We start from the raw sequence: 24,197 nt of genomic DNA on the forward strand, positions 1-24,197 counted from the left end.
GTTTATCGATTCATATATGTTGACCCCAAGTACTAGATTGATATTGCAGCAAGCGACATGAGTCTTGTGCTTCGACGTCTCGGCGTGCAGTGCTTTTTGTAGATGAAGGCGAAGATGGAAACTGAGAAGCATCATGCATCTCTTTATGACGTAACCGGGGAAGCACAGTTGAAGAACGCGCCTTTGATTTAGGCTGTGGTCTGGTTCTGCTCCGGACTTTTCGACTCGTGCCTTCCCCTCATCTCCCAACACGCACCACAATGCGCAGTACACTTTCGCGCATACATGCAAACATCGTCCGATGCATCGCGACCTCCGCATACTTCGATCGATCTGGGCGCACGTAGCACGCGCTGAAAAGCAAGGCTACCGTAGGGCTGGTGCTCAAACTAGCACTAATCCGGTCAGCACCACACCCTTTTGGGCGCTACCCCTTCGCTAACGCTATCTGGCCCAGCTGAACAATAACCAATTCCAGCATCACAACGAATAGCTAGGCGAAGCATGGTGTACTCGTGTGAAAGCCCTCGGTAGCCCCGTAGGCGCCTGTGGGCCGATACCAAGCCTTCATCTGCGAGTGGTGAGGAATCACAGCGCGAGGGCCACGTACTGAACTCCATAGGGCTGGCGTAAGGCTTGAATGCACGGTACTCTAGAAAGTATTTGGTTGGTACTACTGACTTTTGCATCGCGATAGCGCAGTGATGCAGATGTTGGTATGTGATAGGGATCTTGTGGCGTTGCTAAAGGATGCATTCACTGAACTGAGGCCTTCATGTGGCTTGCTGTATTCATCCTGCGCAACATCAGTGCGGCAAGAAGCCCTCTGAGTATCGTTTCGTGCGGTTGATCCATATATCATGCACTTGTTCCTTTTCTTGAGACACGGCTCGCTACCCGACTACCTTCCAGACCCTGCGTTGGGAGTTGCATACGTTCATAGCAGGCCATCTGCACTTCGCTCGTTACTTTCATAAACTCCACTTTCATATCAAAAATCATGAAGCTATTCACCTACGAAACCTGGGGGGTGCCCAGGGCCGGCTTCGATCCGTCATACAACTTCGTCCGTTCGCACTTCGTCTCACCCGTCGTCCTCGCATGCATCCGCGCCTTGCTCAGCATATACTGCTTCACGACTATCATAACATGCTATACTTGGCTGGCGAACGAGACGGCTACAATCAAACTCAAAGATGTGAACATAGGATCCTATACCATCCAACAAGGCAATGCAGCTATCGGGCAGTCATTCTCATTCTTCACCTACCTCACCTTCTGGTCGCTCGGTTTCTACTTCCTCGTCTCAAGCGTACACACATTCATGTATGCGTTCAGGCAACGAACATGGTTACACACGTGGCCAAAATACTTGCAGCTCTTGCATAGCATGTACTACTCCACCATGACCTCATTTCCGTTCTTGGTCACGATCGTCTTTTGGGGTACCATGAACTCTGGGTGGCCGGCCGGACGATTCGAACAGTGGATCAACATCTCCGTTCACGGTCTCAACAGCGTCTTTGCTGCGACTGAGATCATACTATCAGCAACCGAGCCACAGCCGTGGCATCATCTGTCCGTCGTCCTTGGAGTCTTGTCGATTTACCTTGGGCTCTCGTACCTCACGCGGTATACTCAGGGCTTCTACGTGTATGAGTGGATGAACCCGGCACACGGCAACGCCAGTATTGTTCTGCATGTCTTGGGTTATGCGGGCGGAATGATTGCGCTGTTCGTGCTCGCACGGTACGCAATTATAGCACGAAATATGCTAGCGCGACGACTGCAGGGGTCTGAGGAAATGGAGTATGGCGAGAAGGGCATCCAACTTGAAGATGATCGGTCCGATACCTGGTCGGCGAAGGTCGGGGTGGTCAAGCCGACGCCCATGCGCGTGCAGAAGAAGCCAGAGATAGTCGTTTCCGAAGTCTAGGAGGTAGTGCCGAATGAGCGTCAGGGTCTGTGTTAGATGTGAATTTTGTCATGATATTGCGCAATGTCATCCTTCGGAAATGAATCAGCTTCCCCTTTAGGCTATGGAGTAAGGCCTCTGTGATCTGGCATGTGCACCGTCAACTGAAAGCCTAGTCCGGTCCCGCTCATCCATTGTACACACTTCAACTTCTGCATCGGTCGATCCCTGCTGGTCACAGCCTCAATACAAAAGTATTCAGAGGCCAGGCGAAAGGCGGCTGTCCATGCGAATTCTAGTGTTGGCTTGGAGGCCTAAGGCCGGGCAGTGAGGGGCGGGATTGGAGCGAACTCTCAAACGATCAACACCAATCCACAGTTCTCGATGTCATACCAAGGCTGAAGCAATCGAACCCACGGGTGTCGCGGCTACCTGAATGTGCATTGTCGGTGTAGTGGTCTTGTGTACTGTCAGATGCGCAGTTGCCACTTGTTTAAAACATCTTCCCGGCATCGATGCGCGGAATCGATCTCGTTGATAAGTGCTGTACGACCTCGTCGGAATTGCGAGTTCTGTACTGTCCGTTGAGCTTTGGCGCACTATGTGCGAAAGACGTGTGCACCGCTTCCTTCCTGGCCTAACATGTGATGAACCCGAGTTATAATGGACACTGAATCTCGTTGACGGCCGCAAGAGTACTCCAGATACACATCACCACCAGGCTAATCGGCAAAGGGCGCTAGACACAATGTAGTGTCTGTAATTCAGACTTAGAACAACTTCTGTGGGGTTTGACGCAGGTCCTCCGTGAAAGTGGCTGATTCGATTAGGCCAGCTTCGTGACGCCATAGCTCGACATCGCCAGCTGTCTTACATAGCGAGAGACGATGTCAAGGCGGAAGATGATGAAGACGAAGTCTGCCTTGTTGATAAGCGTCACGCCCAAGGTCCGTGACTAAAGAGTTGTCCTTGGATCGACGACGAAAGCCTTCGGTACCGCTTTCCAGCGCCTTACCAGTACTAAGAAAAAAAGGCAGTAGTAATGTTTCCTTGTTATTCCGCAGCTGAAAGCATCACGAGACAATGAAATGCCGAGCTGATCTATGTTATCGCCCGTTCGCACTGATGCGCATCAGCACCTGGGCACCTGTGCGTTCATGTGGCCAGACGGGCTTTGACAAAATAGGTAGGGCCAGAAACGGATCGAAAAGACGCACGAGAAACATGTTTTTCGAATATTCTTGTTGTTCCCGCTGAGAAGGTGTGGTGATATCTGGACGCGACAGTGATGGTTGAGGATGTACGCGGACAGGGGACCGATGCCATGGATGTGTTGCAGCCTCGGTTACGAAATACTTGCCACGTTGGTGCTTAGCGCGCCCTCTATCTAAAATTAGGAGATAGGGGAGGCAGTGCTGGCGTACTCTCTTTCATCTCAATGGTCCCTGATGATCGCGTCTTCCGTTAACCATTGCCACCTGCCCGACTCGTTGCATACTCAGAGTAGGAATGTTGCCGCTGGGCGCGTTCCCTCAGCGCGCCCTCCTTGCTGTTGCGCTGAATGCAGACCTCGGGAGGCGAGCGGCTGGCTGCACAAAGGTCGAGTGACCACGTACCGCCTTGAGCCTCACCGCTTACTGTTCGGTAATATCATGTCAGTAATGCGTAGGGCGTTGGAAGGGTTTCTTAGGTGCCGGACCCGTATCGAAGACGGCGAGCCTCGTTGAAGCTTGGGCGTTTGGCCTGAAAAGTTAGGCCAGCAATGCGTCTCAAAATCCTTTCAGATGAACCCAGATATGGAGTCCTCTAATTTCACATCCATTTCCGTCAGATCTGAGCTTCAATTGGAGTTTCTCTGTCTTGGCCCCGTTGGTATGACTTCAACATGCACCGTTTAAGCAATCTGCACGTCCTTCTGTAAGGATTGTCCCTTCCGACATCTACACATAGCAATCTACCAGCTCACGCCTTACCCCTGCGCCCGACGACCACCGCCACCCCTCTGCTACGCCGCACTAAGGTTGCCAACCATATGTATCGCACCTGTTCCACTGGCAATACCACGCACCCGGGATTTCGGAAGCATAGAACAGTTGGAGCTATCGGATCTGCGAATCGGCTATTAGCATCGTTTAAACTCACTCGAATACTACAGTGGTGCAGTAGCGCAACGCCCTCAAGCCGCACCTCACCTCCACATTCAACACCAAGCTCTTAGGCCTGGTCTGCGCATCCCTGCGTTCAGCCTTGGACACATCTGCACACGGAGCAGCTCTCTTTAGGATGCTACCCGGCGCCCAGCTGCTGACGATCCCGACCGCATCGTCTAACTATAAGCTTGACGACATCTCGTCTACAAGCAAGCTAGTTCTATCCTCCAATCGACTTATCCTCCACCTCCAGGGCGGCTCGACGCACAACGAAGACGAGGAATACATGGCACAACATAATCACCGTTCCAGCCGCTTGCAGACTGAGAATGAGCTGTGGCTAAATATGCCTGCCTCTTCTGCACAACAACAAGAGCATGGCCGTCGATTAGAGCCATCCGCCTACAAAGCAACCTCGCAGCGGATCAGTGTATGCCCTACGAGCGGCTCGAACCTTAACAAGCCACTACCACCATCGCCATCCGGTTCAGAGAAGCGATCTCACAAGCCAACCTTGTTGCGAGGGTTTCTCCGACGCGAATCTTCAGAGCAACCGGAGTCAACCCATCTCCGACCTGAACCTTATCAACCAAAACGGCACTCGACCAGCCTGAACGTAGACACAAACAGCCAGCACCGCCATACTTACTCCAGAAGCATGCCGAACTCTCCCTACGGGTTCGGTCAATCTACTTATCAGGACCCAGCGACCTTTCCTCGAGCGCATTCTTCAGCCTCAAATCACTCAGACGCCGTGCAGTACCAACCGTACTCGCTGCCACCAGAACAGCAGTCCTCCCGGCCTCTACAACAACGTGCTGTTTCTATGAATCCTTACTTCGAGACAGCATCAACACCACGATCGCGCACTTTCCCCGAATCTACGCTCGGCGTTACGGCCCGCGACAACGCCTCTAGTCGGCCACGACCTCACACAACATGGGGCTCTCCCACCGAGGCTTTCACTGACGTGTCTCAATTTCATCTTTTCGCAGAGGCTATGACAGGTCTGCCAAACGACAACGAGTCCTTTTCACCAACCGGCCCACCGCAACTTCGAGGTTCACTTTTCGCCCGAAGAAACACTAATGACACTATCCCAATCCCTCTTCAACATCCTCAGCATTCGTCGAGGACCCTACCAACACGGCGGCCTGCAAGGGAACAGAGAGATGACTGGCAGAATTTTGAGCCACCGCCGCTTATCTCGTCACGAGCAGCACCTGCACTGAACCACACGATGTCGGTGCCCAATCCACCTCTCGATGCTTATCAGCAATGGCAGCCACCATCGCACTTGGACGCCGTCACAGCAGAACTGAACCTGCTGGGGCTGAACGACCCTCAAGGATCCGATGATGAACTTCCGGACTATCAACAAAGCCAAGCGGAAATGGCAGCGAAAAAGAGACAAGAAGCGTCAGCAAGGGCTCGCGAACTAGAAGCGAGGTGGAGAGGTACGCGAAGATGAACACGATCATCGAGAAAGAGGTCATCCCAACAGGTCAAAACCAAATATACTGCATAATATCAAAGTTCACGTTCCTTCCGCATGCGAATGTTAATTTCGTCAGCCTTCGCGAAGGCTGAAGAGATATAGACTTCAGACCCAAATCTGGACTCGCTACTCCACATCTCCGGCCTTTCGAAGGGCCAAACGATATGTAGGCTGCATTTAACCCCGGCCCATCGTTCATGATCCCTAATTCTAATACATCCATCCGTGTTTCTCAACACATATCGATGTCGAAGTGAACCATATACGCATGACTGCTGCAGTCATGGGGATGATGCAGCGTTGCGGCACCGCCCCCGCAATCGCCTGTCCCGGGCCGGTCTATCGTTCGATTGTATGTATTGCCTACATTGGTGTTACGCCAAACAGAACTTGTAAGGGTCAGATGTTTACCGGAAAGGGAATTCGGCCCCTACATTGATTGGCATCATGCATACGAAAGAGTAATTTGTATGGATGCAATTTCCAAAGTGAATACTAGTGTAGCTGATAGTCACGATAGGGAACAGGGTCAATACTGTTGGACAGGTGTCTCCGGGCGAGTATCGCGCTAGCACACCTAAATTGAACTGAGCAGTCACCCATAGCACATCCCTTCACGCATAGCATGTTTGACGTTGTCACTTCGCTGTAAGCAAATTGGACATTGTCCAGTAGAGATCCGGACAGCTATGTGAGATGTGACAAAGATATGGGAATATGCCTTGCGGACAGCCTCGTGCTGATCGAAAAATTGACTGCGTGATGTACCTGGCCGGTCATTATCCCGCATGACAAGAGAGCGGCATGAACATGGTCGGTAATACGTACTTATGAAGGCTGGCCAATCATTGAAGTTCTGAGTCACACCCTTTCCATGCCACGTTTTTGGGGCTTATCTAGGTACCGTCACATTACTAGGTTCCGCATGCTGTGAGAAAACGAAGGCTTGGAAATCATGTATGGTACACTCCTACAACTGCGCGTAGTCAACTGACCAGTCTACACATCACTAACCACGTTAATCGTGACACGGAAGTACCCAAAGACCCACTAAAATGCACGTAAGTCTCGAAGGGGAGCAAAGTATATGCGGGGAGTTTGGGGGCGGAAAAGCCTATCATGCGCACGTTGTATGCAGTAGCATACCCAGCGGGCCAAGATCTCGACCCACCACTTTCGACTGCATAATGTATCAATGAGGATCTAATCACCGAAAAGTACAGTAATAGCCAGTGAGTGTCCAAGTGGCAATACTACACACCATAGCTTGCTGTAGGCAAAGCACCACACTATCACCATGACTCTCTCGCCATTCCCTTTTTAGGTAACACTCCCGCTTCTGCGCCGAACGACCATTCCGCTGCATGAGCATGTGCAAGCCTAAGCGCAACGTTACGCGGAACAGAGGCACGGTCGCTGTCGCCGCTACCAAGAGTCGTGGTTTACTATGCCCGCCAACCCGGAATTGAGGCTGTGCAAACGCACGTCAGATGCACGCGGGCCGGAACAATCAACAAATGTTTGAAAATAGCAGATGATGCATAAGGGGGGAGATGAAGGAATTAGCAAGTTGATAGTTTTACGCTGCAGCGGTGATCACAATGCGTCGTTGTAGAACAAAGAGGATGGGGAGGGTCTGGAAGAACGGTGAGCTCGCAGGTGCAGATGCAGGTGCAGCTGACTGGAGGTCGCATACAGGCCAGCGAAGACGGCTGTCTTCGCCTAATCGATGGACTGAAGTCATGCAGCCGATGATACTCCTACTGCAGGTGCAGTATTTGACTTTCGCGTTGAGTTGATGCTCGTTTTCCGGTCGGGATTTCGGCGGCCCTTCCCAAGATTTCTGTGTGCCCACGCTGGACACCTTGCGCTAGATCTGTGAGCGAGAGCGCATGACTTTTCTTCTCATCTCCTCATCAGTCTTGCGGTAGCTACAACACCTGTGCAAGGCAGAGTGGACTGAGCTGCTGTGCAGAAGTGTAGAGCATTTCGTTGATGTTCATCCCTAAGAAGCCTAGTGCAACTCCAGAATGATGACGTCATGATCGCGTGTCTCTTCCGCGCGACCACCCAGGTATTGATCGACGTAGCTGTTCACATTCACCGTTGACTACATGTTGTAAAGTCACATTTCTACGACTACCTAAAGCATTCTCGTTATTGGTGTACCTTCAACTGGTTGCTGCCTTGGCCAAAACGCAACGGCCTGCTACTGACCCCTGGAAGTATTGACGCCTGCTACCCTTCATTCTGTATTTGATGTGGAAACAACAGGGTCGTCGCTGGGCGTGCCTTGATCAATTTTCTCACCCTCTCGGATGTCTCTTTCCCATTTCATGTCATCAACCCAGCCCTTGTAGACAATCTCCCCCTTTTGTGGCCGTTGCATAACGCGGTGCATGTACTGATTCTCCGCCGCCAACCAAGGCGGCTGGTAATGTTTGATAGGTAACTCCGGTAAGTTTTGCCTTGCGCTGGCTTCCCAGTCCGGATCGGCGATGGCTCTAGGTTCTAGTCCGGGTACCCAGAGAACATCTCCCCCAGCAAATTCGCCTGTGTGATCAACCCAAACTTTACGTGCGAGCATGAGCATGTACGTCTCATATGCATCCGCCACTATGAGACCATCCGGGGTGTGGAAGCGACCAAACTTTGCGGCGAAGCCATCTAGCAAGACACAGATCTGCCAGTGTTCGCGTTTGGTGCTGCGCGATAGATCTTCCAGCATCCGGATCAGTGCGCTGCCGCTTAGTACACCATTTTTCCAGCGTTCCTCGCCAGTCTCGCGCACAAGAGGAGCTGTTCCACGAACAAAACCGGGAGGCTGGCCAACATGATCATTCCGAAATTTTAATGTCATAGGTTGCTTCAATCTTGGAGGCGCTGGAGGGGGCGAGCTTTTGGGCAAGGGCGTTCTGTGTGAAGGGTCTGTCCAGAATGGCGACTCTTCCATAGTCACAGCTTGCGAAGATGGAGGCTTTCGAGGTCTGAGGCGCGACAGAGCCTCTGGCGGCGGGTCCTGCATCTCCACATCGTCTGGCGAGTAATCAAGATCCATTGGGTCATCTGTGATGGGTTCTTTCCCTCGACCACGCCCACGAAATCTTAGATTCCGTGACATTCGATGAGATGTTGCGGTAAAGTTGTTACGAGATGATGATGATGATGGTCTTGCTGACTTTGTGACTAGAAGTACGTGATTCCTCTCACTATTTGAAGCAGAAAGGTTTGCTGTGCTTGAAGATACCACGTCACATGGAGAGTCATCGGCGAGACAAGTATGAACCACGAGACGCGCATTGCATCCTGGTCAATTTACGCATCACAAAAGCGTAATATAGCACTTTGCGCCTTTAACACAACAATGGAAAGGATGTCGTGACAAAAACAATCGCTGAGACCGATCGCAGGCTACTCAAACAAGAGAATGAGTCCGTTGAACCTGCATTTTGCCATCTTCCACAACGTTAACCACACTCCTAAATATTCAACACTAACGGCGGTATCCTGGGACTGCGATGCCCAAAATTTGCAAGAAGCTTTCCGTAACCTATCAACCAAAACCGAGAGAAAAATGGACAGTAATCCAGAAGCTCGGTAGCATGGGCGGAGGTCTGAACGGCGGCATAAGCAAAGTCCAATGTAGTAATCCAAAAGCTCGGGGTATGGTATTTATTGAGAAGCGCTTCAACAGAGACGCGTTCGAGAACGATGTACCGCGCAAAGAAATCCAGATTTTGCACCAGGTTCAGGACCACGAGAATATTACTAAGATGGTGGACCGATTTTTCGATAAGCGCAAACCAGACGGAGCTGTGTATCTGGAGTATTGTACAGTAGGTAACCTGGCAGACGTCGCGCTCAATGTTGCTATGGGCGCCCACGTCAACGAACATAAGATATGGAGATGGTTCTTTGAACTGTCTTCTGCCCTTACGTACTGTCACCGTGGCCCGCAGCCAAATATGACCGATGACGAGATATTCCAGTCCGGTTGGAGTAAAATATATCATCGCGACATCAAGCCTGCGAACATCCTACTGACGATGGAAGGTGATACAGTTATAGCGAAGCTTGCCGACTTTGGATTAGCAGTAACTGAAGACTATCTGTCGCTTGAGCGTAGTGTAGAACGCGCTATAATGGAACCAGGGGGGACGCCTGGGTTCGACGCTCCAGAATTTCCACTCTTTAGCGGCGCTTCAGATGTCTGGCAACTAGGTTTGAGCATGGTCTGCGCATGTACCGGAATCGTAGCGCCGCGAAGCAAAGAGTTCCCTCATGGTCAAAGGTGGGACAAAGAACAACCGGCAGGCTCCAGCTATACCAGAGAACTCAGTAGCATACTGAAAAAAGCTCTAGAGAAAGACTTTGTAGAGCGGATGCGCACATATCCCCTGTTGATGAACATCAAGGCTGAATATGCGAAGATAAGGGAACGGCTTCCTGTCGACAAACGACTGCATAGAGTCTACGATCTAGCCGAAGAGCACGACAAAGGGAAGCCGCCAGCGGGACATCGCAGACCAAAGCATCATTTCACCAAGTGGGAGGGCCCGGCTCGTCCCGGACATACAGGTAGCCATGACAACCCGATGCCATTCTACGGAGCGGGATTCGATGAAGATGAGCTAGACCAGTTCAACTCCGGAATGGGATATGATCCTTATGTGCCCGGTAATTTCGACCCGAGGCGCATGAATGCATTCAACTAGGGTTTATGGTGAGCCCAAAGGCGTGATGAGGTAGCTGGAGCCATCGGAGATAGCCGCATCATGTATTTCAAGGGTTGTGCCAACCCCACGACTCTTCGAGTTGGTTGATGGCCGCTGTGGGAGGAAAGCCATGCGATCGTTCACAGGCATACCATAGATCGCGAAGCTGTTCTTGATCCTCACGAAGCGTGAAGCGATCGCCGACTGGGAATGTTAGATATAGAAGCAACACAAATGTTACACGCGACTACTTCTCATCATAGTCGCGTTATGGGATCGGAACAAGCTTACCTAATGCGATCGCGAAGCAGGCAACAAACTTGCAAGGAAACCACTTAGAGTTCGATTGGGCCACTCCGCATAGTGTGCGGACGTTGTCTTGCACTGTTCTATCCACGATGGCGCGTGATGCTTTGTGTGCTGGTCCAAGTTGTGGAATCGCCGGATCATGTACAATCAGCAGCATATGAGCTAAGAGGTTATACTGGGTGCCCATAACGTGAGTTTTTTGATGGAAGCGAATGTCCGGAAAGTTTCTTCCGCTACCATCTCGATCTTGCCGGAAGTAGTATGGGTCGAAGCTGTCAGGCCTACATTGTGTCCAGGATCTGTTTTCATCCATCAGTTGGTTGTAGCGAGCAATGCTGTTTCTGCCTTCCCCAAAGACAAAGTTGCTCACGTCGCCGAGGTGAGCAATCGTTCGTGTAGCCCAGATGGAGTCGTTAGCCGGCTCGAGCGATCGATCAGCGGGAAAGATGTGTAACTTGAACGCGCGTTGCGTCATGAGTGAGATCCACAGTTCCTGACGGAAAGCAGCCCAGTAGATAGCCTGCCGCCGATCAGGGCCAGATGTTGCAGCGTACGATTGTTCAGCAGCGCGAATTATAGCTTGGGTGCCGAACAGATGGCCTTGGGGATCGGAGCCGATAATTGAGATGTTCATCTCTTCCAAGAGTCGCAGGATGACGGTCGCAGCAAGTAATGGCTCTTCTTTGATGGTGACGTTGTCGTTCAGTGCTGGAATGAGCGTGTCAAAGCAGCGCTGATAGTAGGCATCTGCGATGTAAGGGTCGAAGTCGGTGGTTCGACTAAGCTGACGAGCAGATAGCGCAAGAATGGCGTTCCTGAACAAGAGTGATGGTTAGTCGATTGCTAACGCATATACGCAGTAGACGCACTACATACATCAAGGTACTATTTTGCTTAGCCATCTGGACGATGTGAACCCCAAAATGATCTCTGGTGTCGACCATGTCGAACTTGCATTCGTCAGTCAAAGGCCCTTTCTCCGGACAAAATACTCACGAATAATGCGACGTTCTCAATGTAATGCTGCAGCAGCATTGCCTCTTGCTCATGCTCCAACGGCCATAGGACAGGCTCACCGGGAGGCTGTTGGTACACAAATGTACTAGCTCCCTCTTCCTGATGTGGCTGATATGTGCTTGTGTTGGCTCGGTGGCCATGTAATGATGGAGGCGCAGGTGCTTGGTGCTGCACAGGAGATTCCGAATTTAGTAACGACAGGACTGTGAGGTTTTCCGTAGGGGTGAACAAGGTTGAGTTTGGGGTCAAAGCAGTACCCGGAGCACTTCCAGGGGTACAGCTGGGTGATGGCGCATGAACTGAAGGGCTGTCGAATGGAGAGTAGCCATCCTGCACATATTGAGAGCGAATTTCGCTCGATTCGTCCAAAAACTGGACTGCCAAATCGTGTCAGCGACAGATGCAACAGACCCGGGTAAGTTCTCACTTCGCGGAGGGTACGACACCCAAGGTTGTTCAACACTAAACGAATCTGAGATTGACGACCGCCGGAACCGCCTACCGCTTTCGTAGACGCATTCTTTCTTCGCCTGCGCACACCTTGCACATGCCGGCTGCTTGCCATCACCTATCGCAACGTCATCAGTATGTTGGCACCACTAGCTCGAGGCTTCCAGCTTACATCGATAATGACGCGTGCGGCATCGATTGCTACGAACGGTTAAGCGATGTCCATGTCGTGCGCAAAGGATGCGAAGTCTCGTACCATGGCATTTGCGATAAACCTTAACGTAGTCGTGGAATCGCGAAGGATTCGTGTGCGGGCTAATTTACGAAGCTGGGACACGCGCGACAACGATGCACAAAGGGGTCCAGGACGAGGAATGCCCGCCGAGATGAGCAGAGTCGTGCCCAACCATGTTCCGCCGGTTACTAAGGACGGGCTTTGACGATCGCGTCCGCGGCTTCGGAAAATCCAGATAGCGTGTCACAGCGGCGACTAGCCCCGCTTCCTACCCCACATCTTGGCAGAGACGAAAGAGGTAAGTCTCCCCGGCACACTCGTCTGTCGTGTACAGATATGGCAGTGGCGATAGGTTTACACCACGTTTACGTTGCCGGAAGATTTTGAAAATAAGCTGGATACCTAGATATTGTCTCTTCTTGTGCAAATAATTCGAAGCCGACTGCTACTTCATCACATCATCATGCCCCATGCACTATCACCAGAGCAAGACGTGCCGAGCTTTGATGGCGAAAAACTCTATGTGAACGACGGGTTGCTCCGACCAGGTCAAGTCGGGAAGTTGAAGGAGTCGTCTCCAATAACGCCTATGGAAGAGTTGCGCCAGCGTTACAACGAAGATGGATATGTCTTCCTCAAGGGGTTACTACCGAGGAGCGATGTCCTCAAAGCCCGCGAAGAGTACTTCAAGTCGCTCGCACCGAGCGGCGTGTTGAAACCTGGAACCCAGCCAGTGGATGGCATATTCGATCCTGAGAAGGACGCGGCAGACTTCCCTGGTATTGGAGCTGGTGCGGCCCCTGGAAATGGAAAGCCGGGAGAAGCGACAGCGGAGAAGTTCGTTAGTCTGGCGCTCGAAGCGCACTATGCAGATTGGTACAAAGAGGCGTTTTGCAAGCACCCTGCGCTGAAAGACTTCATTGCCCGGATGACAAACTGGGGCGACAACACTCTAGGTGTCCGTAGAAGCCTATTGCGCAACAATACACCGGGAAACAAGGCCATCGGCGTGCATTATGATCAGATCTTCCTCCGGCATGGCGAACCGACGAGTGTCACTGCCTGGGTACCCATGGGCGATGTAAGCTTGACTGGAGGAGGCTTGATTTACTTGGAGAAAGGTAAGTCCTCTACTTCGTGATGAAAGATCGAGCAAGGTTAACGAGTCTGGTAGGTCATACGCTTGGCCGTGAAGTAGAGGAAGACTTTAACCGAAAGGCAGCGGAAAGTGGATTGAGCGACGAAGAAACGAAGAACGCTTTCAACCAGAACATGCTATCAACAGGGCTGCTCGCTGACGGTCCACGAGAGTATTCCGACACCTTTGACAGGCGTTGGTTGGTCACAAACTACGAAGCGGGCGACGTAGTCCTCCACAACCCGTTTGCGGTTGGTACCCTTCAGTTTGAGCTGACGTATATCTTGGCTAACAGTAGTCAGATACACGCATCCACCATGAATCACGATCCAAATAACGTGATTAGAGTTGGTACTGATCTGAGATTCGTCGATGGCAGCAAGTCTTGGGACACTGTAAGTACAATGTGAACACATAAATTTACATGTTGTTGACCAGCATAGCGATGGGACAAAGACTACGAGTTCAACGACGGTGTGTAAGCGGGTCAATTTTGGGTATATCTTTGGCCGCGATGGACAAGCGACTGGGATTGTAGTTGCGATATAGCGTAGTTCACAATCATCATTCCTCAGACATTCAAGCCCATACACGCCTCCACCTGTCAATATGGTACTTTGCTTGCCATAGCTTTCCAAAACTCACATCGCCCGCCCCTTCCGCCCTCCCATGCATTTGCATCGGCCAAACTGATCTGGTTGCTGACCCCCGGATCGCTGTAAATGTAGTAGTAAAGGTCGTCTGCCGCTTGCACGAAGGAAGGGATGCCGCCTGTAGCGTTCATATTCAATAGTACCGGCTGGTTTTTGTTCCACTTTGGCCAAGAAATGTCACTAGCACCATACCCAATCGCAGGCGGGATCGTCGAGTTTGCGTCACCACCCTTTGCGTCGTCCAAGCTTATCACCGGCGAGTTCTTTGTGATGAAATTGCCCCAAATCCTACGGAAAGCGTGCTTGAAGCTTTTGCCGGGCGTTGGAGTTCCGCTCCATAGCGCTTGCAGATCATAGCCATGATAACTTGGAGGTGCACTAAACTGATACTTCCAGCCCTCTGTAAAAGCTCCAGCAGCCCAGTAGCTGGGACAGACGAAGGCGTACTCTGCAAAAACATTCAAGAGACGTTGTTGATTTCCTGTCCCAAATTCACTCATGTTGAGTGCCGTGGGTAGACCAGTACCAGATGTAGCGAAGCGCGTAGCATTGGGCTTCACGTCAAGGTCATCCCCAGGAAATGAGTATGTTTCTTCCAGTCGGGCTTTGTGGGATGCAGAGAAGTCGGGAAATGTCAGATCAATGTAGTCTCGGAAATCCTGCAGCGTGCGCGCCGTGGGAGGCGAAAGTGGCACGCCTTCGTTTGCCATGTTACCCGATAAGACGCGCTTTCCTTTTAGCGACTTTGAAGCAAGGGTTGTGGAGAGGCGGTCCAGGACAAATGTACCGTCTGTTACTGGCAAGAAAGCGAAGGTACCGAAAGGGCCAGCTTCCGAAACTCTGGCGCTAGCATTCTGAAGAACGATGGTATCCGCTGCGCGGAGGCAATCCATACTTTCCTTCGTTGTTGAGCAGCCGGATGCTTCAAGGAACGCCGCATAGGCTTCTGCGGGTTGTTCATCGTCATAATCGTGCTGATAGGGTACCCATGGACTCGCTGTGATAACATTACGGAAGAGGTCTTCTTTCTGCCGCCCACCGTATGCTTGAGATTGATAGAGAACAGCGCCTGCTCCTGCACTCTCGCCTGCAATAGTGACCTTGCTAGGATCGCCCCCAAACTTGGCGATGTTAGCTTGTGCCCACTTCAATGCGAAGTTCATGTCAAGGAGCCCAGCGTTAAGCGCACCATGCTGCTTCACCTCTGGACTCGAGAGAAACCCGAAAGCGCCTAGGCGGTACTGAATTATGACGCTAATGAAGCCATTCTTGTTGGTGGCCATAAATTCGCTGGGGTCTAGCCCAGAGGCGCTGAATAGCCCGTAACCTCCACCATCTTGATACTGTTAGCGAGATCCCCTGCGTTTTGTGCATTGCTTGGAAAATGACTCACGAACCCAGAAGAAGACAGGCAGGTTCTTCGCGTGAGCCGGCGCGTATACGTTCAAGAACAAGCAATCCTCGTTTCCGATGGCGGAGGTGAAGCCGTAAGCCGCTGGGGTCTGTGAAGAGGCGCCAGTCTGCGGACAAGCTGGTGGATCGCTCAAAGCTGATGCTATCGTTCTGTTTCGCACAGGGGCTTGAGGAGCGGCGAACCTGAGGTTGCCGAGTGGTGGCGCTGCATACCGAACACTGCCGCGCAAGGTCAGCTCTTGGAGGAATTAGGAGATCTCAGACTGAAAATTACCTTTTGAAGATATTAAGGCCGGTATTGGAATCATAACTCCCCTCATAGACAGCGTAGCCCAGATCAACCCTGGGTGCTTTCACAGCCCGCGGTATCGGCTCAGCGCCTGATCCAGCGACAAGGAGCGCAAGCGCCAAAAAGATCCCCGGACATCTCATTTTGAATGTTGTCCGTGTTTCGAAAAGTATGAGCGGTCGGGAAAGATGTCACCGTCGCTGGAGGCTGATGTCGACCGTGGCACAAAGCCCAAGGTTGCACGCCGTTGAAAATTCTCGCTGCATGTCAGCATCTTGCAGAAGTTCACGATAAGCGAAGCTCTTCGTGAGCATGGCTCAATATGCGCGCGATCGATGCGTTGATTGGCATGCTCGTACGGATGTCCTCCGTTTCGGTACGCTTGCCGTCTCCCGCCTGCCCCAAGAGCCCTACCAGGGGGCATGGAGCTGCAGACCTCGGAGCTGCAGATTATCGTCATTGGACTCGGTTTCTAGACACTCTGTTGCAATCCTCATGATCCGCGACCGGGGGGTGGAAATGTCGAAAACGCGCATGCAATCTGTTGACATCACCTAGGGTTTGACATGCTGAGGGAATTGTGGTGGCTGGTGGCCTCTAGGCTAACGGATTCAACGCGTGGTGCGCTCAGCGATGACGTAGACGACGCGTCGGCGAACAATTGCCAGCTTGGGGAATTTCGAGGCTCCGAGATGTTTCGACAACCGGCCATTGAGCATAGAATCCGATGCAATTCTCTGCTTCGCATGGACAGTATTGAGTCTATCGAGAGTGACCACACTGGAGGGGCTGTCGCACCACATCAGCTACCCAAATACCGTTTGCCATAGCGGCGCGTCTCTTCAAACCAGTTTGCCGCGATAATCATTCCACACCAACGGCCCATCGACACGAAAGCCTGTTACAGTGCATCACGACTCGGGGGTATATTTAAGCATACGTCTACCAGGAAAAGACGTGGCAGGGGGTGGGTGTCAGCTTGAGGCACTGTCAGGGAGCGCGAGGTGAAGAGAGGTGGCATTACGGATGTCGCTGAATTCAATAACATCGGGACAGCGACCAAGATTCCCACGACCCACGATCACTTTATACAATATGTGGCCTTGTAGACTTTCGGCAACATCTGTGCCAACTCACGCACCAGACATCAAGTCACACGGAATACGCATCGAGTCCATGTCTGGCTGTCGCAGTCAACTATTCATCAATCCAGTCCTCGTATATAAATCCCCGAGGTTCTGCCTCTCCTTTCTCTTATCCATCATACCAAGCACAGCAGCATCTAACAGAACAATTACTAGTACTTTTCAGCTTCCACTTGATACACAAAGCAATCGCAGCCAGCCCTAAACGTCTAAGCACCAAAACCGACACACATATCCGCCAAAACCCGCTCAACATCATGTTTCCAGGCGGCCGCTCGTACTATCCCTACCAGAACTCGCTTCAAGACGCAAACAACGGTGGCGGCTTTTACCCCGACCGCATGTATTCGCACCAGCCCGGAGCCCGTCGCGGCGAGACACGATACAATCAACTCCATGGCAGTGGCGACAGTGGTTGGAGTTATACCGGCGGTGGAAGGTATGGAAGGTTCGAGCCGTACGATAGGAGGGGCCCGCAGAGGCGGAGACGTTGATGGCAGGGGCAGGAAAGTGGTTAAGAGAGAGGAGAGATACCATTGAAATCCGGGAATGAGGAAAATTGGATATCATGAGAATCAATGATGATCATTTTTATTGTAATAGTTTCAAGCCTATGCTATCCGTACAATCACTGCGTTCAGTACAGCCTGAAGACTTCCGTAGTGTCCCTTCTCCGCATCAACCCTGTTTCGCAAAAGCCCAGATCTGCCGGAACTGAGGATACAATACTGGCACCGCGTTAGGTACAGCATTATACTCGGCATATCTCTTGATCGTCTCCATCTCTTCTCTCTCGATTTGGCTCTCTTCGATCGGTAAGTCCATTGTACTGCCGTTGCTTGTAGTGATGCGAGCGAAATATTCCACGTGACCTGGCGGATAAGTAGATGTTGTGCCGTTAACGAGGGGCGTTTTTGCAACAACTGTAGGTGGTGGCGTTGGCGGCACCGCCTGGTAAGGTGATTGATAGGGCTGGTGCGAAGACGGCTGAGGAGGAAGGGCGGGGGAGCTGGTTCTGCTAATACCGATGCTCAAGAAATGATTATCCGGAAGCTGCGAGGGCGCAACGCTTCCCAAAGCATACGAAGGCGTAGAGCTGGCTTCTCTAACAATGGGAGTAGGCTTGAGAGTCTCCTCACGACTAGCCGTTTCGCGATCTTCGGTCCCACTCATAACCTCGTCTTCGTCGGGAGCGGATGATTTCCTTGGGTTTCGTTTGGATTTCGATGGCTTCTTCGAAGTTGAGAGCGGCTGGTCGACTGGTGCCTTTATAGGAGAGTTTGCCGTTGACGTCGCATCTGGTCTGTTGGTTTCGGAAGCGTTCAGGTTTGCGGCTGCAGAGCGTCGGGTGGCTCGACGCGTTACCATCTGAGGTGGATCTTCTGTCCTTGTGACGTTCTCATCTTCTTGCTGAACTGGCGCTTGATCTGATGTGTCACTTCCTTGCTGCTCGGACTTCCTTGGGCGGCCGACTATCCCGCCGTGTTTACCCCGCTTACGGTCTCCAGACGTGGCAGTTGGCTCACTTTTTCTTTTGATGGACTTCCTAGAGTTAGGAGGTAGCTTGTCCAAGTTTGACGGTACTGGATCAGCCGCAGCTGCAAGAAGATACGCAGAGGCAGATCCCGAGCCAGACGCTACTTCCTCCTCCATCTCGGCCTCTTGCTCGTTTACGGCTGTAGGGGATGTAGCCAGATCAGTTGTGGATGGTACGACGATGTCAGAAGCTGGATTGACAGATGTGACATCTTCCACTCCATTCATCTCCTCAGCCTCATGGCTAGACACTGGAGGCGAAGGCGGCTGGACATCTGCCATCAGAGCTTCATCTCCGGCTGGTGCAGTCTCGGTCTTTTCGCCGACTGTGTTTGGTGCAGGTGATTCCTGTTTCTTCATATTTCTCAAGCCCGTACGGGGCTTGACTGCCTTTTTCGGCTTCTTAGCTTTTTTGGTCTCGGGCTCGACATCGTCCTTGGGTAGGTAGCGTCCATTTGGGCCGCGAACCTTACCCGCGCCCGCATCTCGTACTTCCGACTCTGCCTGCAAATCCTCACTGGGGTTGGAGCTGATGTTGCGCAATACGGTACCGCCTATGGGATTTGATAGAAGAGCGCCACTCTTGTCGTTAGGTGAGGTCTGGCCAAGAGCTTCCTCGGTTTTAGGCAAGCCTGATGGGGGTGGCTCGGTCTGAGACATTGCATGACTATCCGATTTTGAGGCGAGATCTAGCGTTTTTTTGTCAGCATAATGGAGGAAGCGGAAACGAAAGTGAGCCCTAAGATGTGGGGTGGAGTGAGGTAATCAAGTAAGGTGGGGTAAAACAGGCGGTCGTAACTTACGTGTCTCCTGCTGGCTGCTCTGTGAAGAAGCTGCAGAATTTTGAGACCGATGAGAAGGTACAGTCTGACTCTCAAAGCTCGGCTCTCCAGACGATTTGGAAGTAACGTTGGATGGAAGTGGTACAGGAGTCTGCTGTGTCGGACGTGGGTAAGTCTGCACGTATGGTTGGTACCGGCTAGGCTTGGTTGTACCAAACGGCACTTGGAGTTCTGGTCCTACGGAGGCTGTAATGGCAGAAGTCAGTATCTGCAGGCAGGATTGGGCGAGAGCTTACTTACCATCAGGTGTGACAAACCCGTGGGGCGGCTGCCCAGCTAGACAAGCTTTCTTCTGCAATCCGTCAATTGGGAACATGACTCCGGGAGCGGCTTCACCGCGCGCGTTATTTCGAACCATAGCTGATGACATCTCCTTGAAATGTAAGTCGAGGATTGGCCATTTGTCCTGGGTTTTGCCACTGAGAGACCGCACCCTACGGTAAGCCCTGTCCAATCTGCTGAATTCCTGTGCGGTACGCATCGGTTCTGTCAACGACGCGTTCCTGGGGGCGCTGAGGTATCTTTCCTGTATCCATGTAGCGAGCTCGACGTCATCCTGTGTTTCGCTATTGCACAGAACCTCGTGAATCTTCACTAGAGTTGGGATGTCGGCATAACCGAAGAATTCCTCAGGAAGTAGTGCTTCGGAAGCGACGTAATCAGCGGGATTGTATGGCATGCTGTATGTAGGCGCCATGGTCGTAGTGTTGACGAAAGCTGTTTTGGTTTGGGTGGAAGATAGGAAACAGCGTTGGGTGTGTGGGAGCCGAGCTATTGCGGACTTATCTGACCACGGTGACCGTGGAGTGAATACAGTTGAATAGATAAGGTGCGAGTGGGGGAAGTATTCAAGTCTTGTTATTGTCGCGCGACCCAAGTGAAGCCAGCGGTGAGGATTTTGACCGGGTAGCGGCCGGCGTCGGGCCCACGTGTGCGCCTGCGCAGTGCGAAAAGTGCAAGTGGACGTCGTTGGATCGGACCCAGGCGACTACTGTATGAGACTTGGTGGTAGTACTCGAGAATCTTGAGCAACTGGAGAGTTTAGAGCAAAAGGTGGGGAACGAATTGGTGACGGCGAGGGTGGAAGTCCGTGCCCAGTGGTGGTGTTCTAGAAATTCCGTAGCTTCGACGGAAACTTCAGAATGGCACAAAACCTGTCACCACCTTGGGAGCCAAAAAACTTGCCATTTATTACCCGGCACAACACGTCCAGTACCAGGTCCAGTCTACTGTAAATGTGACTCTTCAGGCATTTTCGTTGAGTGCAAAGAGATCTCGGGATGGTCCGCTGGTACCTGGCTACCTGGCTACCTAGTTCGAGCTTTCCCGCCGCAGCGCTGAGTGCCCGCGAACCTGGAACTTTCAACACATGAGCAGATGAGACCCTTAGAAGCGAAACCCTCAGACGTCTATTATATGACTAGCCACTATCAACACAATGGATATTCGCCAGCCTGAAGCTCATTATCTGCATCTCTATCTACCTAGGTAATCTCGGTTCTGAAAACCCCCACATACGCGCCAGAGCTCCTCTCCCCAGCCCATCATATCTTCCCTACGCAAATTCGCCTCCGAGCCCTGTTCCCAGGCCATTCCCCGCGACGTAACCATAGTTCTTGCCATGCTGAAAAGTAGCGGCCAAGCGTGGTCATCTACGTCGATACCGCGAGGCAACGCATCATGTATCGACTCTCTGAGGGTGTCTTCGCTAACGGATAGCGGGTCGTGATCATCGGCATGATTACGAATTTGATGGTAAAGATGGTTGCTTACATACCAGAGATCGCGAACGACGCGACGACAGCCTTCGAGTGTTAGGCGACTGTTTATACCAACGATCTCGCCACCGAAGAACAGATACTGCTCCGGTGCAGAATGCGTTCTGTTGGCTGTTCCACCTCTTCTATCACTTCGTGGCGCATCTCTGCCGCCCTGGTCTCGTAAAGCGCCGAACGGAACAAGTGACCAGCTTTCGGTCTCTTCCGCATCCCTTGTTGACATGAAAAGCTTGTTTCTATCGAACGGACATGTGTTTGCGCCTTCTTCGAACCATTGCAGTATGCATGGCTTACCGAAAATGTGCCCACAAGGACGCAGAAGAACCGGTTCGTGATCTTTGGTGTAACTATTCCAACAAGTGTGGCAAGGATCTGCTGCGGAACATATCGCGACGGGTATCAAGTCATTAAGATATGCCTCCCGCAGGGGAAGTGGCGTGCTAACAGGCATCTCAAACGCTGATGTTCTTGGCTTTGGGTTGAATAGTTCACTACTGACAATGCATGTTAGGAGCTGGGGCTGAGGCTCTTATATTGGTATGAAGAACAAGCGTCCAAGAAGTGAGAGACACACCGGTGAGACGTTACAGGTGACTACTACGGTTTGCTAGCCTGATACCTAATTACTGTGTTGGCTGAGACTTCGTCATATGCTACATAGCTCATGACGTAGCTATGTAGTTGAGACCGCGCAGCGGGTGTGCGCGCGACAGTAAGTCCACATCCTTGCTTCGTTCCGGAATCGGTATCAACACTGTGCTATATCGTTTCTAATGTTACAACCCCCGTGGGATAAGTAAGACCTCTGAAGCTCGTCCTGGGGTTTTAGGGTCGCAGCCACAGTTTACCGCTTCACTGCTTTGCTGACGCGGCGGCACTCGTCTCCTGGCTCTGCGCGCCGCTTTCGAGACATATCGCAGCTATCAGAGTAGTCTGGTCGGCATCCTGCAAGGGCCTGTGTCTTTGTCGGCTTGTAGCATGCTCGTATGGTCTGAGTGAGCTTTGGCATGGGGCTTGTCTCAGCCCGCGATATGATCGAAGTGCGTAGCGGAACCGGCGCGTTATTCTTCTGCAGCTGTTCCTTAGTTACACGGTGCCAAAATATCTTGGCAAAACGCGAACGAGCAGCTGGTGATGATGACGACCCTATTTGTAGACTTAGACTCAAAGAGCGATTTCGCCATTGAGATTGAAGCGTTCTCAGATCACTCTCGATCTCTGGATGGTCACTTGACACTACCCAGGCCCCAGGCTGGTCCGACAGTCGTATCTTGAAATTAGCGATTGGTGCCCCAACGGCAGTTGGTCCATACTTGGTTACAATGCTCCATGTGTCGTTCCGAAACCATTGCGCTATGTAAGACATGGGTACATCGCAGTACTCCTTACCTCCAGTCTCGCTGGCCGTCTTTCGATCTACCCATATCTTACGCATAAGAAGGTGAGTGCCTGGTCCCGACAAGTCTTGAGGGTTAATTACGGTGCCGAACATGAAGTGTTCCCAGCCATAGCCCCACTCAGCTTCTGGACAGTCAGCTCGGATGTGCGGCTCCCTTGTATTGCCCCGTCGCAATATTCCCACAGCATGGGTAATCTCATGTACGAGTGTTGCAGCGAAAAGGAAATCGTGCCGAAACTGCGCACATCGCGACGCGGCTTCGTACTCCCCAGTCGAATAAAAGTTACGCAACCAGTCCGCCATTTCGATCCTACAAGAAAATTTGCGCTGGAATGCCGGACAACATGACGCGACATGGTGTGGACTTGCATTGTCCCGCAGTGAACGGGCGTATACTCGCTTCGCAGACGGTAGGAAGTGGAAGGAAACGCTGTGCCCAAGGCAATGCAAAGCCTCACGCACTCCGGCCAGATATTGACTGCGTTTCTCTTCGGACGCGTTCGCGAGCGGGTCTGAGAGATAAGTCTTCTTTGCATCGTTAACTATGCCTATCAAGTCGCGTCCGTATAGAAGCGGTACAAAGAAAGCGAGGACGGTGTCATGGCTGAGAAAATGTGATGCCAACCGAAGCATCTGCCGCATAGGCCCATTATTATCAAACCAACGCAACGTCGGATGGATTGGATTGCGCAAGTCTCCAGGCAGAACACTTTCGTCTTCTAGAAGTTTGAATCTGTCGTTTTTATTGCATGCTGCGATCAATCCGTTGATACCAGGGTTGGCTTCTGGGGCGACACGTTTCTGTCGCAGCGGCATCTGTTCCGTCATCGTTTGCGAATATGGAAAGGGTTTTTGCGCACCTGTACTCGTCATAATCCAATGAAGTATACATATTGGAGGCATGACCATTGTGGAGAGTCAACCACGACATAATGAGACAAAGCGGTGAGTCAAATGAACGACATGCCTGTCAGCTAGGAAGGAGGGTGGCCAAACTAGAACAATGCAGAAACAACACTTGGTTCCTAGAAGTTCGAGAAACATTGTGTTGAGCATGGGAAAGTCATCGTAAAAGAGACTGAACCACTGTGAACCAGGGTGGTGATCGGACGCATTGTGCAGCGATATCCATCGATTCTTCGGAGAAAATTCGGACAGTGGCATTTAGGTAAGTCGAAAAGTGAATGTGATAACGACCGCTCTGCGTGTGAGCACATGTGCCTGAACCAGCCGGAAGCTAATCTTTTAAACGTATTGAAAGAGTTGGCGCGCTTTATGGTAGATGCGTGGACAATAATGCTGTCGTTCCGAGCTCATGTGGGTGGCTGGGGCGCCTTCATATCTTCGCAACATGTCCAGGGAAACGATCCAGTTGGTACAATGCTGGAATAGCTTCGAGCTACTGCATGAGACTTGTGACAGACTATCGTTCTTGTCGTGAATGGAGTGCGTCATCGCAACGAGCTGCAGATGGAGGTAACAATCCAATCAATCTCTAATAGCGTCGTGCGCATACTAGGAACTTTAGAAGTAGCGAAGCCCGCGCTCAAAGAATGCAATGGTTTTGAAGACTGATGAATGTTGTGATGTTATGATGATCACAAAGTGAAGTTTCGGACGAAAGGACGGCAGCGAGATCGGGACGCGTCGAAAGGCTTGGCGTCATGTGCTGGCGTGTCTTAGCGTGTTCAGACGCGTTTGCCCCGCTGTTTGCT

The 24,197-nt window shown here is 51.7% G+C and overlaps 7 protein-coding genes across 7 annotated transcripts; 3 read left to right on the plus strand and 4 right to left on the minus strand.

Annotated features, from left to right (window-relative positions):
* Positions 1-1,000: 1,000 nt before the first annotated feature.
* On the plus strand, positions 1,001-1,936 carry J4E92_006201 (uncharacterized protein; the record flags this gene model as incomplete). The annotated part of the gene is made up of 1 exon (XM_051497572.1): positions 1,001-1,936. One exon carries the CDS (start codon positions 1,001-1,003, stop codon positions 1,934-1,936), a length of 936 nt encoding a protein of 311 aa, XP_051352219.1.
* A 5,872-nt stretch (positions 1,937-7,808) lies between these two features.
* J4E92_006202 (uncharacterized protein) lies at positions 7,809-8,621 on the minus strand (the record flags this gene model as incomplete). The annotated part of the gene is made up of 1 exon (XM_051497573.1): positions 7,809-8,621. One exon carries the CDS (start codon positions 8,619-8,621, stop codon positions 7,809-7,811), a length of 813 nt encoding a protein of 270 aa, XP_051352220.1.
* A 544-nt stretch (positions 8,622-9,165) lies between these two features.
* Positions 9,166-10,278, plus strand: J4E92_006203 (uncharacterized protein; the record flags this gene model as incomplete). The annotated part of the gene is made up of 1 exon (XM_051497574.1): positions 9,166-10,278. The coding sequence occupies one exon, from the start codon at positions 9,166-9,168 to the stop codon at positions 10,276-10,278; it is 1,113 nt and encodes a 370-aa protein (XP_051352221.1).
* Positions 10,279-10,345: 67 nt separating this feature from the next.
* Positions 10,346-11,489, minus strand: J4E92_006204 (uncharacterized protein; the record flags this gene model as incomplete). Its single annotated transcript, XM_051497575.1, has 3 exons — positions 10,346-10,482; positions 10,570-11,402; positions 11,464-11,489. 3 exons carry the CDS (start codon positions 11,487-11,489, stop codon positions 10,346-10,348), a joined length of 996 nt encoding a protein of 331 aa, XP_051352222.1.
* A 1,263-nt stretch (positions 11,490-12,752) lies between these two features.
* Positions 12,753-13,909, plus strand: J4E92_006205 (uncharacterized protein; the record flags this gene model as incomplete). Its single annotated transcript, XM_051497576.1, has 4 exons — positions 12,753-13,410; positions 13,464-13,678; positions 13,730-13,822; positions 13,871-13,909. 4 exons carry the CDS (start codon positions 12,753-12,755, stop codon positions 13,907-13,909), a joined length of 1,005 nt encoding a protein of 334 aa, XP_051352223.1.
* Positions 13,910-14,031: 122 nt separating this feature from the next.
* J4E92_006206 (uncharacterized protein) lies at positions 14,032-15,925 on the minus strand (the record flags this gene model as incomplete). Its single annotated transcript, XM_051497577.1, has 3 exons — positions 14,032-15,416; positions 15,474-15,712; positions 15,768-15,925. 3 exons carry the CDS (start codon positions 15,923-15,925, stop codon positions 14,032-14,034), a joined length of 1,782 nt encoding a protein of 593 aa, XP_051352224.1.
* A 1,680-nt stretch (positions 15,926-17,605) lies between these two features.
* J4E92_006207 (uncharacterized protein) lies at positions 17,606-20,002 on the minus strand (the record flags this gene model as incomplete). Its single annotated transcript, XM_051497578.1, has 3 exons — positions 17,606-19,152; positions 19,267-19,491; positions 19,546-20,002. The coding sequence occupies 3 exons, from the start codon at positions 20,000-20,002 to the stop codon at positions 17,606-17,608; spliced, it is 2,229 nt and encodes a 742-aa protein (XP_051352225.1).
* Positions 20,003-24,197: the final 4,195 nt, after the last annotated feature.

This window comes from Alternaria infectoria (assembly GCF_024043175.1).
Source record: "Alternaria infectoria strain BMP 0036 chromosome Unknown scaffold_9, whole genome shotgun sequence".
Lineage (NCBI taxonomy): Eukaryota > Fungi > Ascomycota > Dothideomycetes > Pleosporales > Pleosporaceae > Alternaria > Alternaria infectoria.